Source organism: Palaemon carinicauda, chromosome 16 (genome assembly GCF_036898095.1).
Source record: "Palaemon carinicauda isolate YSFRI2023 chromosome 16, ASM3689809v2, whole genome shotgun sequence".
In the NCBI taxonomy this organism is placed as follows: Eukaryota; Metazoa; Arthropoda; class Malacostraca; order Decapoda; family Palaemonidae; genus Palaemon; species Palaemon carinicauda.
The window spans coordinates 129885534-129898622 of record NC_090740.1 but is presented as its reverse complement, the minus strand read 5'-3'; the positions used below and the strand labels follow the sequence as shown (position 1 = coordinate 129898622).

The following is a 13089-nucleotide window of genomic DNA, read 5'->3' as shown; positions in this document are numbered from 1 at the left end:
TTCATTGGCAAGCTCTTTTCAATGAGGTAAGCCTTAACCTGGGGGGCAAACACTTCGTTTATCCACTCAGTAAAGAATTGTCTTGTGACCCAAGATTTAGTGTTCGAGCGCCACATAACTGGTAGTGCACTTTTACAAATATTATTTCGTTTGAACACCCGGGGGTTGTCCGAGTGGTACACTAACAAGGGTTTGATCTTGCAATCGCCACTTGCATTTGCACACAGCAACAATGTTAGCCTATCTTTCATTGGCTTGTGACCTGGCATCTTCGTCTCGTCCTTGGTAATGTACGTATTGGCTGGCATTTTCTTCCAAAATAACCCAGTCTCATCACAATTAAAGACTTGTTGTGCGATCAAATTTTGTTCATTTATGTACCGATCGAATTCCCCCACGTATTTATCGGCTGCAATTTGATCCGAACTAGCTGCCTCCCCATGCCTAGTAACACGATGAATACCTGTTCTATTACGAAACTTTTCAAACCAACCCCTGCTCGCTTTAAATGTAAATGAATCACTTTCACTGGTACTCGGACTTTTCTTCACTAATTCTTCATAGATATGCAACGCTTTTTCACAAATGAACGCTTCACTAACACTTTCCCCGGCCAACTGTTTTTCTTTAATAAATATTAAAAGCAACTTTTCCATCTCCTCAATCACTTGTGGCCTTTGCTTAGTTACCGCCGTAACTCCCGTTGCAACATTCGCCTTCTTAATCATTTCTTTATGCTTTAAAAACGTAGAAATGGTCGACTTCGCCATTCCGTATTCTACCGCTAAATCGGACACTCGTACACCATTCTCATATTTCGCTATAATTTCCTTCTTCAACTCGATCGTTGTTCGCACTGTTTTCCTCTTCTCCTTCCCCTTAACACTCATTACTTTCTTGGGACTCATTATGAAAGCTAAAAAAGCAATTAAAAGCACTGAAAATCACTAAATCACAACGAATGCTGATCGCGCGTTGTCTGAGTGACGCTCTCGAGAGAACTGATGCTTCCCGAACAAGCGAGAGTGGCCGAGATGGCGCGATCATCACAAAGCCCATGCGGTCGTCACGTGTTCGGCTGGTCGAGTACCGAATTTTTGGTCGAGCACCGCAGCAAAAATTTCTCGAAAATTTTGGTCGAACTCCGAATTGTTCGAGTATAGAGTCGTTCGACTACCGAGGTATCACTGTATTTCATAATTACTATTGTATTTCTTTATATGTTTAGTTTGTTTTATTTAAATATTATGTATTCATTTACCCATACATGAAAGTCCATCAGCTTTAATAATTTTGCTTCGTTTTTTATAGTTAACAGACTCGTTTGCTTAAAGGGGAAAAATAAAATGACAAAATATGAGTAAGTTACGGCAAAACTAGTATGCTATTAGCGAGGGAATATCCTACTCGTATGAGAATCACGCGGACTGACGGATATACACCCTTGCTCAGAACTGTCAAAAATAGCAAAAAAAAGACGTTTATGTTTGATAAATCATACCTTCCAAAACTAATAATGCTAGCTTAAAATCAATGACACTACTGCATAGAAACTTAGTCCCAGCGCAGCAGTGGGGGAATCACTAGTGTGTAGTATTTAGTTTAGTTTTTGCAAAGGCCCATGGTGTTACTATTGTCCCACCCGGCTCTCTTTTCAGTGTTATTCTTAAAGATGCGTAACAATTCGTAACTAGTTACGGTAAATGACAAAATATAAGGTGTATATATGTATATATATATATATATATATATATATATATATATATATATATATATATATATATATATATATATATATATATATATATATATATATATATAATATATATATATATATATATATATATATATATATATATATATATATAATATATATATATATATATATATATATATATATATATATATATATATATATATATATATATATATATATATATATATATATATATATATATATATATATATATATATATATATATATATATATATATATATATATATATATACATACATACATATATATATATATATATATATATATATATATATATATATATATATATATATATATATATATATATATATATATATATATATATATATATTTGTTGTACTAAAATATAAACATTTGGTTTATTATTGATTTGAAATATTTTAGCAGAATTATTATGATTTAGCCTTAAAACTAAAGTTGACCATAATACTATTTTTTGCTTACTTATATTTATATTTTCTTAACATCATCTCGCGACCCCCCCAAAAGCATTTGGCGACCCCCAGTTTGAGAACCACTGCTGTAAGGTATGCAGAGCATGCTGTAAGGTATGCAGAGCATGCTGTATGTAGAGCATGCTGTAAGGTATGCAGAGCATGTTGCATGGCATGCGGCTTATGCTGCATGGGATGAGGCTCATGCTGCATGGGATGAGGCTCATGCTGCATGGTATGAGGCTCATGCTGCATGGGATGAGGCTCATGCTGCAAGGGATGAGGCTCATGCCGCATGGGTTGAGGAGGATGCCGCATAGTATGAGGCTCCTGCCTCATGGGTTGAGGAGGTTGCCGCATAGCATGAGGCTCCTGCCTCATGGTTTGAGGAGGATGCCGCATAGCATGAGGCTCCTGCCTCATGGTTTGAGGAGGATGCCGCATAGCATGAGGCTCCTGCCTCATGGGTTGAGGAGGATGCCGCATAGCATGAGGCTCCTGCCTCATGGGTTGAGGAGGATGCCGCATAGCATGAGGCTCCTGCCTCATGGGTAGAGGAGGTTGCCGCATAGCATGAGGCTCCTGCCTCATGGGTTGAGGAGGATGCCGCATAGCATGAGGCTCCTCATAGCATGAGGCTCCTGCCTCATGGGTTGAGGAGGATGCCGCATAGCATGAGGCTCCTGCCTCATGGTTTGAGGAGGATGCCGCATAGCATGAGGCTCCTGCCTCATGGGTAGAGGAGGTTGCCGCATAGCATGAGGCTCCTGCCTCATGGTTTGAGGAGGATGCCGCATAGCCTGAGGCTCCTCATAGCATGAGGCTCCTGCCTCATGGGTAGAGGAGGTTGCCGCATAGCATGAGGCTCCTGCCTCATGGGTTGAGGAGGTTGCCTCATAGTGCTGGAACCCGGCAACTCCCGATGCGGCAACTCACGCATGAAAGCAGGAGGCGCAGCAAGAACATGCGTCTGGCAGGGTGGACTGCGCATCGGAGGTGGAGCTCTCACAGGTGGAGGGTGGGAGCAGGCAGCCGCAGTATCTGCTGAGCGCACAACCTCGGCGGGTTGTAGGTTAACAGGCTACATTGTCAACCTTCCAGCATGATACTCCTGTATGAAGGAGCAAGCTGAGACTGTATAGTCTGCAGCATGGACCACTAGGGTCTATGAAAGACAACAACAAACGGAGCTACTGTCCGTTGAGACTGAGGGTCTAAAACAGCTGGTGCGGCAACAGACGGAGTTACTGCCTGTTGCGGTACCACCTTGCCTCTCTGGGAGGTGTGCAGTTGTCGTACTGCAGCAAGTCCGAACTGACCCAGTGCTAATGGCTACACCTAGGAGTTGGACTTGCGCGGAAGGGACCGACTTGCACTTAAAAGCTGCAAGATTTGGTCCATGGTTTCTGCGAGAAACCTCTTCCGCAGACGAGGAATAAATGGGCTCTCTCGTCTTTGTGTGGGTGGGGTGATCACGTCGGCTACGTGAGTGGGTACACCCGAAACCACGGAGGGAAACGTCTGTTCGTCGATCAAGGCCTGATGAACCCATAAGTCCTTCGACGTTACTTCTCCCCTGGGCTTGGGAGCTTGTAAGAGGTCCCAGACTAGGCGAACAACTGGCACGAACAGACGAACCCTCGAACGCAACACTGTAACACTTTGCGCTTATCACTTTATCACTTTTGAATTTCTGTTTGCACTTATTTCACTGAACTCGAAACTTTAAGTGGTTTGTACCTGAAACACGCAATTCTATCCTTCATTAAAAGTTAGTAATTGCGAAAACAGTATTACAATGTAACAGAAAAACATAATGAAAGATAAAAAATTCAGTGGCTGGAAAAGAGACTAAACACTAGATCAAATAAACTACGTTTAAAATCTCTCACCGCATAAAGCCTGGGAACAAGAATAAAACTCTAGAAACGTTTACCTTCTTCCCCTAAAGAGACCAGGGAGAAGAGCAAAAACGATAACAACGTTACCCGCTTGAACGAAACGTTTATCCTCCTCTCTCTCCCTTCGTCTCTATCTCTCTCTCTCTCTCTCTTGACTTAGAACCTGAGAGATGAGCCCAATTATATATATCGTTAAAACATATTATTGTTAAAGGAAAAAAACTGAAAGATTTCCCAAATAAAAAGTTCCTTTATCAGAATTAAAACCATTTAAGCTAAGAAAGAATGAACAAAACGCTAGAATCGGTTTACTCTTACTGCAACGTGAAACCGTGAATACTCTCTCTCTATCGTAACGATAGAGCGCAAGTTGAACGTTCTGAACGTCAACAACTGCGGAGACAAAACAAAACGTTAGTTCAACTTTGAAAACAGTACGAGACTATCAAAGAAATTCTTTCAAAAACATAAAATAGCATAAAATCTTAACAGGTAAAAACGATATGACGGGCTCAATGTTAATTAACTTCGGTTCCAAGAAAAGACCGCCTACTATTAGGAAAGGTCGCAAATAAACAAACATAAAAATTAATTTTAATAAGTTTATAATAAAAGGAAGTTAATCGAAGAGGCCTGTAAAAGGCGGAGAGATATAAAATAAATCTATAACTTTAAGCAAAATAAAGAAAGAGAGTCTATACTCTCTTCGACACCAACACTTCCGTCTAAGGGAAGGGTCGGCCATTTAAAAGTGAAAGAGAGTTCATACTCTCTTCGTCACCAAAATTAAATCAAATTAATTCCAAAAACTTGCTAAGCTAATGATAAAGCTTCCTGAATAGCGAAGGCTAAACTCTAGAGCAAATACATCACCAAATCGTGAACAATAACTCCAGAATCAACAGCGTATCCAAGTAGGTCTAGCCGGTGGCACGACAGAGGAAAAATTGAGGTGGTGTTGACAAGAAGTACTGGAGTACCTGACCACAGATGGCGCTGTTGTGTACACCCCCACCTGTATAGCGATCGCTGGCGTATCCCGACCGTAGATTTCTGTCGGGCAACAGAGTTGACAGCTACATGATCATCGGGTAAGATTAATATTGAAAAATGGAATTTTTCCTCAAATAGACTATTTACAGTATCATGAACTTATGCCAATGATACATTATGTAAGGTTAAAAACTGGAAGTCGTTCCGCTAACTAAATAACGCATGCCTAAGAACGACAGCGCCCATGGCGCCTCGAGAAAATTACCTAGCTCTAAAAACACAATAAATACTCAATATCATTGAGAAACAAGGGCTAAAACATATTCAAAGTAAAGACCCGATACTAAACTTTCCGAAGGCGGAAGAAGATGAAGAAAGCATAATAATAATCCTTTAACCAATCGAAATAATTTTAATCACTGGAAAATACCGAGCAAAATCGCTACAAATAAAGGAATGACCACTATCGTAGGGATGGCGCTGTTGTACTATCGATAGTAATAGGGAACGGGGATGGCCTTTGAAGGGCCCCCCTTTTATTTTTGCCACACCTCCTCGAACGTAAAACTCTATCTGGGGTGCAGATTGATATGAGGCGTGCCATTACGTCCTTACGAGATATCCCTTCTTAAAATTTTAAGGGATATTCGCTCCAGGAGTTAGAATTCTGGGTACCTTCGGTAAATTCTCTGGGATATATCACTGTAGTCACATATAACCTAGGAAGCTACTAATGAAGGAACTTCCATCAGCACGACATGGCTTGAGCCCATATATATATATATATATATATATATATATATATATATATATATATATATATATATATATATATATATATATATATATATATATATATATATATATATATATATATATATATATATATATATATATACATACATATATATATATATATATATATATATATATATATATATACATATATATATATATATATATATATATATATATATATATATATATATATATATACATACATACATATATATATATATATATATATATATATATATACATACATACATATATATATATATATATATATATATATATATATATATATATATATATATATATATATATATATATATATATATATATATACTGGGTATGTATATTTATACAGTATATGACTTGTAAAATACAGCTTTGTATATTTAGTCTAAAAGTCTAAAAGTAAAAACTTACCTTTTTGTCTGTCATACTTAGTAATCGACTACGACTGGTTGTAAAAAGAAAAGGATTTCTTGAACTAAGGAATTTTGATCCAAAAGACATGCCTGTGAAAAAGATTAATTAAAAAATTATACAATTGAAAAATACAGTGAAAGTTTTGAATCATTTTACAATCTGAATATAAAAAATTAATTTGGAGCAATGAAAATATCTTTAACCTGAGAGAGGATGAATATCAGTATGTTTTTCTACATAATACGTGGGAACTACACTATAGACATGTGCAATATTGTAAACATATCATCACCCTTCATAACACGGTTAGGTATGGAAATTCTAACTGTGCTCTTTCATTTTGTCCTTTTGTCTGATTCCCATTTGATATACCGTGCAATACATTTATATCTTTCATTTCTTCATCCACAATTTTTGGGACTTGACTACTAATTTTGGCTGCCTGTTTTACTACTGCTGCTTTTCTTTCCTTAGTTTTTCATATCAAAATCATCTAACTTTTCTATATAAGAAGGCTATTTTTCAGCCTCTTTACATCTATACTAAAAATCCTCAAATAAAATAAAATATCATGCCTGGTGTCTGAAATCTTAATGGCAAAGTTCATTCTATTCAAACTTTAGTGGCAACCTCCCTCAAAGCCAAATCCTCATTAAGACTCTCAAACTATTATACTATATTGATATTTGATTGCCAGTTGCGACAATAAGAAAACAATCAAATCAAAGTGGTGGCCACCTATGGTCTATAGAAAAATTTTTCTTGCTAAGAAATAGAAAGTAACACTGACACTAATTCAAATACTGTAAACCACTAAACCATCATTTTAGCTCTTCAATTACCAGTTATACTATCCGATTAAAGTACCAGTATTTTGGGTTTAATCAAAGCAGAAGAAATAGTGACCTAAAAATATTACATTGGGTTGCATTAGGAATTTAATTTTCTATAACCTATTATGAGTGACTTGAAAGTTATAAGGATTAGCACAGATTACAGAGAAAACAAACAAACAAATTAAGCTATCATGTCTTATGGACAAAAAAATCACCTTAAATGTTGATCCTGTAATATCAATTTGTCATTTTCAACATGAAAATATTTTCCAAAATACCTGTACTATACTTATCTTGTAGCTTGTATTGACTAGTAGTATTATTAATTTAGATCCTGTTTTAACTTTCTGTCAATGTAAGGACCCTAAATTGGGAAACTAGGATAGTAGTGGCCAACAAAAGCAAGTTATTCCCTCCATTAACAATGGTGAAACTCAAACATTTGTTGAAGTTGAGAAAATGATAGTGACTCACAACACAAACCCCCCAACTGCCTATTTCACAGCCTCTAAGAACTCTCAACCATAGCATGTCCTTCACAAACGAAGGGACGGCTAAAAGAACCCCAACAGATAGGTTTTCGTCAGAGCGCTGATGAACAGGTGCAAGTGCGCACTACCGGAGTAGCATGTAAAGCAAGAGAAGCGAGCAAACCACCTTTGTCAATGAGAACTTATCCGCCCACTTTGCTAGTGCATGGTGGGTGAGTATTTGGTGATTCACATGACTCACCCCTCCCAACTAGGGACTGTTCGTCTATAAACCAAAGCATTGTGAACTGAAGAGCTAACATTCATCTGGAAACCTGCGCGGTGGTCAAAGGTGACGACCACAGGCAGCCTGAGAGCATTACCATCAGGTTTCTCCCAAGAGCTGGAGTGAGGTAAGGACAAGTCCAATTCCCATTCAAAAGGGAAGCTCTTTCGCGTTGGAGAGGACAACCTTCCTCGTAAGGTGGAGGAACAGTGCAAATGCATTTCTCCCATTGAGAGAACTCGGTGCGTAAGCTCAGCTGGTTGACCAAAGTCAGCCGGCATGCTCACCTGGGGGTATCGCAAGCCTGGCCAGGACTGAGAGAGTTAGCAACTCCTCAGGGGGGGAGAGATGTTGTGGAAGATGCTTCCGCTAAGGACGTGAGACACTCCGGAGGGAGACCATTCTGGAGGCTCTGAGGGGAAGGCAGTAGACAACCCTTGCGGAGGCAGATGTGTGAGCGCTCCCGCTGTGTCCCTAACTTCAGTAACTCCAACAGCCGGTCCTTGGAAGGGGGACGCAAAATCCCCAAGGAAAGCCACAGCTGACACATGGCGTCAAGAGGGAGAGAGCCCTGCCGGTGGATGCTGCTGCTTCGCTAAGTGAAACGATAGGGTCCACAGAACCAAATGGTTGTTCAGGGGTCAAAGACAAATCCCTCTTACTCAATTGTCCTCCGGAGTAAACCAAACAAGTAATCAGCGTGGGGGTGGGGCAGATGAGACACCAGAGTAAGAAGTCGGGAATTCTTTGACCTCAAGGACGACCCTAGGAGAGAAGAATCCTTTGTAAACTACTACTGTCGCTACCGTATCACTCCCATCCGCAGTCATCTAAGGCACCGGAGGAAGCAGCAGGGCCTACCGGAACTGCGTCACAATCGCTCGCCATTCATTCCTATTTCTAGCACGCTCTCTTGCCTCTCTCACATCTATCCTCCTATCACCCAGAGCTTTCTTCACACCATCCATCCACCCAAACCTTGGCCTTCCTCTTGTACTTCTCCCATCAACTCTTGCATTCATCACCTTCTTTAGCAGACAGCCATTCTCCATTCTCTCAACATGGCCAAACCACCTCAACACATTCATATCCACTCTAGCCGCTAACTCATTTCTTACACCCGTTCTCACCCTCACCACCTCGTTCCTGACCTTATCTACTCGAGATACACTAGCCATACTCCTCAGACACTTCATCTCAAACACATTCAATTTCTGTCTCTCTATCACTTTCATTCCCCACAACTCCGATCCATACATCACAGTTGGTACAATCACTTTCTCATATAGAACTCTCATGCCCAACCCTCTATTTTTTACTACTCCCTTAACTGCCCCCAACACTTTGCAACCTTCATTCACTCTCTGACGTACATCTGCTTCCACTCCACCATTTGCTGCAACAACAGACCCCAAGTACTTAAACTGATCCACCTCCTCAAGTAACTCTCCATTCAACATGACATTCAACCTTGCACCACCTTCCCTTCTCGTACATCTCATAACCTTACTCTTACCCACATTAACTCTCAACTTCCTTCTCTCACACACCCTTCCAAATTCTGTCACTAGTCGGTCAAGCTTCTCTTCTGTGTCTGCTACCAGTACAGTATCATCCGCAACAACAACTGATTTACCTCCCATTCATGATCATTCTCGTCTACCAGTTTTAATCCTCGTCCAAGCACTCGAGCATTCACCTCTCTCACCACTCCATCAACATACAAGTTAAACAACCACGGCGACATCACACATCCCTGTCTCAGCCCCACTCTCACCGGAAACCAATCGCTCACTTCATTTCCTATTCTAACACATGCTTTACTACCTTTGTAGAAACTTTTCACTGCTTGCAACAACCTTCCACCAACTCCATATAACCTCATCACATTCCACATTGCTTCCCTATCAACTCTATCATATGCTTTCTCCAGATCCATAAACGCAACATACACCTCCTTACCTTTTGCTAAATATTTCTCGCATATCTGCCTAACTGTAAAAATCTGATTCATACAACCCCTACCTCTTCTAAAACCACCCTGTACTTCCCAGATTGCATTCTCTGTTTTATCCTTAATCCTATTAATCAGTACTCTACCATACACTTTTCCAACTACACTCAACAAACTAATACCTCTTGAATTACAACACTCATGCACATCTCCCTTACCCTTATATAGTGGTACAATACATGCACAGACCCAATCTACTGGTACCATTGACAACACAAAACACACATTAAACAATCTCACCAACCATTCAATTACAGTCACACCCCCTTCCTTCAACATCTCAGCTTTCACACCATCCATACCAGATGCTTTTCCTACTCTCGTTTCATCTAGTGCTCTCCTCACTTCCTCTATTGTAATCTCTCTCTCATTCTCATCTCCCATCACTGGCACCTCAACACCTGGAACAGCAATTATCTCTGCCTCCCATTATCATCCTCAACATTCAGCAAACTTTAAAAATATTCCGCCCACCTTTTCCTTGCCTCCTCTCCTTTTAACAACCTTCCATTTCCATCTTTCACTGTCTCTTCAATTCTTGTGCCGGCCTTTCTTACTCTCTTCACTTCTTTCCAAAACTTCTTCTTATTCTCTTCATATGACTGACCCACTCCCTGACCCCACCTCAGGTCAGCTGCCCTCTTTGCCTCACGTACCTTGCGCTTTACTTCCACCTTTTTCTCTCTATATTTTTCATACTTCTCTATACTATTACTCTGCAGCCATTCTTCAAAAGCCCTCTTTTTCTCTTCCACTTTTACCTTCACTCCTTCATTCCACCATTCACTGCCCTTCCTCATGCTGCCTCCAACAACCTTCTTGCCACATACATCACTTGCAATCCCAACAAAATTTTCTTTTGCTAACTTCCACTCCTCCTCTAAATTACCAGTTTCTCTTACTCTCACCTCGTCATATGCCATTTTCAACCTTTCCTGATATTTACTTTTTACCCCAGGTTTTATTAGCTCTTCAACCCTCACTAGCTCCCTTTTACATCCACCTACTCTATTCCCCCACTCTTTTGCTACAACCAATTTTCCTTCCACCAAAAAATGATCAGACATACCGTTAGCCATACCCCTAAACACGTGCACGTCTTTCAATCTTCCAAACATTCTTTTAGTTATCAACACATAATCCATTAATGCCCTTTCTACTACTCTTCCATTTGCCACTCTTACCCATGTATACTTATTTTTATCTTTCTTCTTAAAAAAGCTAGCACTTATTACCATCTCTTGTTCAACACATATCTACCAGTCTCTCACCACTCTCATTTGATGATAAAGGAAGAAATGGCCAGTCATTCTATCCATCCATCCCAGACTGATACTGGGTAACATCGGCCATTGACCAACTGCTACTAGTCCTGTAAGGAAGCTGAAGTAGCTAAGCCACTTGTTGAGCAGCCACCACAGGTCCCAGAGTAAACGTATCCAGGTTCCTGTGGGTTACGTCTTGCATGGTAATGGGAGGTGAAGTTGTCTTGTCTTTAAAAATGCCTGCTTGAAGTACCTACATAACAGAAAAGTTTCTCTTAAATGCTAGGGAAGTACTTATGCCCGTAACATAGTGAGAAATTTGAAAGTAATTTGTATTTTTCCTAACGATACTAACCTGTGGCTATTTATTGGCAGGAACAGGAAGATCTTTAGAAGACCTCCAGATCAGGGTCTCTAGGGGGTGGGGTCTCACTCTAGGACAAGAGATGCCCACCCGCAGGAGAGACCAACCTCCGACTTTGCTTCGGCCCCAATGGAAGAGTCAGCTCAATAAGGGGTGGAAGCGTAGTCTTCGGCAATGGCGGCGGAAGAGGCAGAGCAGGAGTCATTGGCAGACACAGCAAATGACACATCAGGATCTCGTAAGCCCACACTCGGCAATGACAAGGGAACCACCTCTGAGGAAGTCGGTGTTCGCTTCCTCTCCGCACCGAGTTGAAGAAGCTCAAAAAGCGCCTTCTGCGAAGGGTGCCAGTCAAACCAAGGACATGCCTGAAAAACATCCGAAAAAGAACAGGTCTCACTCGTGGGGAGGGACTTTGCTGGGGAAGCAGCACCATCCCTCGAGAACCGAGGTTGAACTGGAGTTAATTGTTCTACGCTTCTGTTTTATGGTTCCCGGGTGGAAACTGACCGAACAGGAGCTTTGGAGGAGGTTGAGGGGGGGAAGAAAAAGCCTTAGTTTTCTTCGACTTCGAGGAAGACCCCGAAGGCGAAGAATCCCTCTTGGGCTTCTTCTTACGCTGGCGACCAAACTTTCCCCACTGGGAGGCAGACCACTCCCGGCATTCAAGGCAGGTGTTGTCTTGGTCACAACGCCGCTCCCAGCAGACAGGACACAACAGATGCGGGCTTGTATCAACGGATGACACGAAAGCCCCAAAAGGAGCAACCCTCAGGTCCTGGGTAGGTTTCCATGGAGATAGCGAAGAAGAGAGCAGACACACACACACACAGTGAAAAGAAAAAGAAAACAAAAGATTAGTCAGTAATGGCAACAAGTCAATAATTGGTGAGGGGAAGAGTGGCTGCGTCGGTTCGTTCTCCAGCTGAGCCAAAAGAAAAGTGGGTTCACAGCCCAGGTGTGTGAGTGAGTGAGCAAGTTAGCTACTAACCCCAACCCCCGCTAACTAGCGGGTGGATGGTTAACCCTTGCTAAAAATCTAATGGCTCGTCTTTCAGCTTCACCGAAAGTAATATACCAAATAAATAGCGTTGGTTTGTATTTAGTGACGGAACAAAAGCTCAATTGAGTAAGGAGGTTTTCTAGTACTGTACAACAAAAAGGCAACGAACGACTCCATAGAAAACGGGATTCAAAAGTCATATTTGCTGTACGCCTGAAAGTCTTTGCAAACAATAACTCCAGTGTTTTTATTTTATTTCATTATTATTACTGGGTTTTCATTATGGTAATATTCTATTTCATGAAGATGTCTGGTTTTTATATGGTGATGACTGGCAGAAACAAAAATGTTTAAAAAAAGTTCATAACTAGCGCAAAGCTATAGCTTTTAAGTTATGGCAGTCAAATGACTCTAACTCAAAAACTATGGATTTCCACCATGGCATTATCAAAAACATTCAAAACAGCACACAATACACTATACAACAAACTTATTTTCTACAAACTTTTTAGTATGATATTTTTATATTTT

General features: G+C 40.5%; 1 protein-coding gene across 3 annotated transcripts in view; it reads right to left on the bottom strand.

Moving 5' to 3' along the window:
- Positions 1 to 13089, bottom strand: part of LOC137655876 (solute carrier family 35 member E2A-like) — a 99673-nt gene that overhangs the window by 85010 nt on the left and 1574 nt on the right. For all 3 annotated transcript variants that reach the window (XM_068390085.1, XM_068390086.1, XM_068390084.1), the window contains exon 2: positions 6318 to 6409. In XM_068390085.1, coding sequence (XP_068246186.1) covers positions 6318 to 6407 — 90 coding nt within the window. In that variant the 5' untranslated portion in view covers positions 6408 to 6409. The remainder of the gene's footprint in view (positions 1 to 6317; positions 6410 to 13089) is intronic.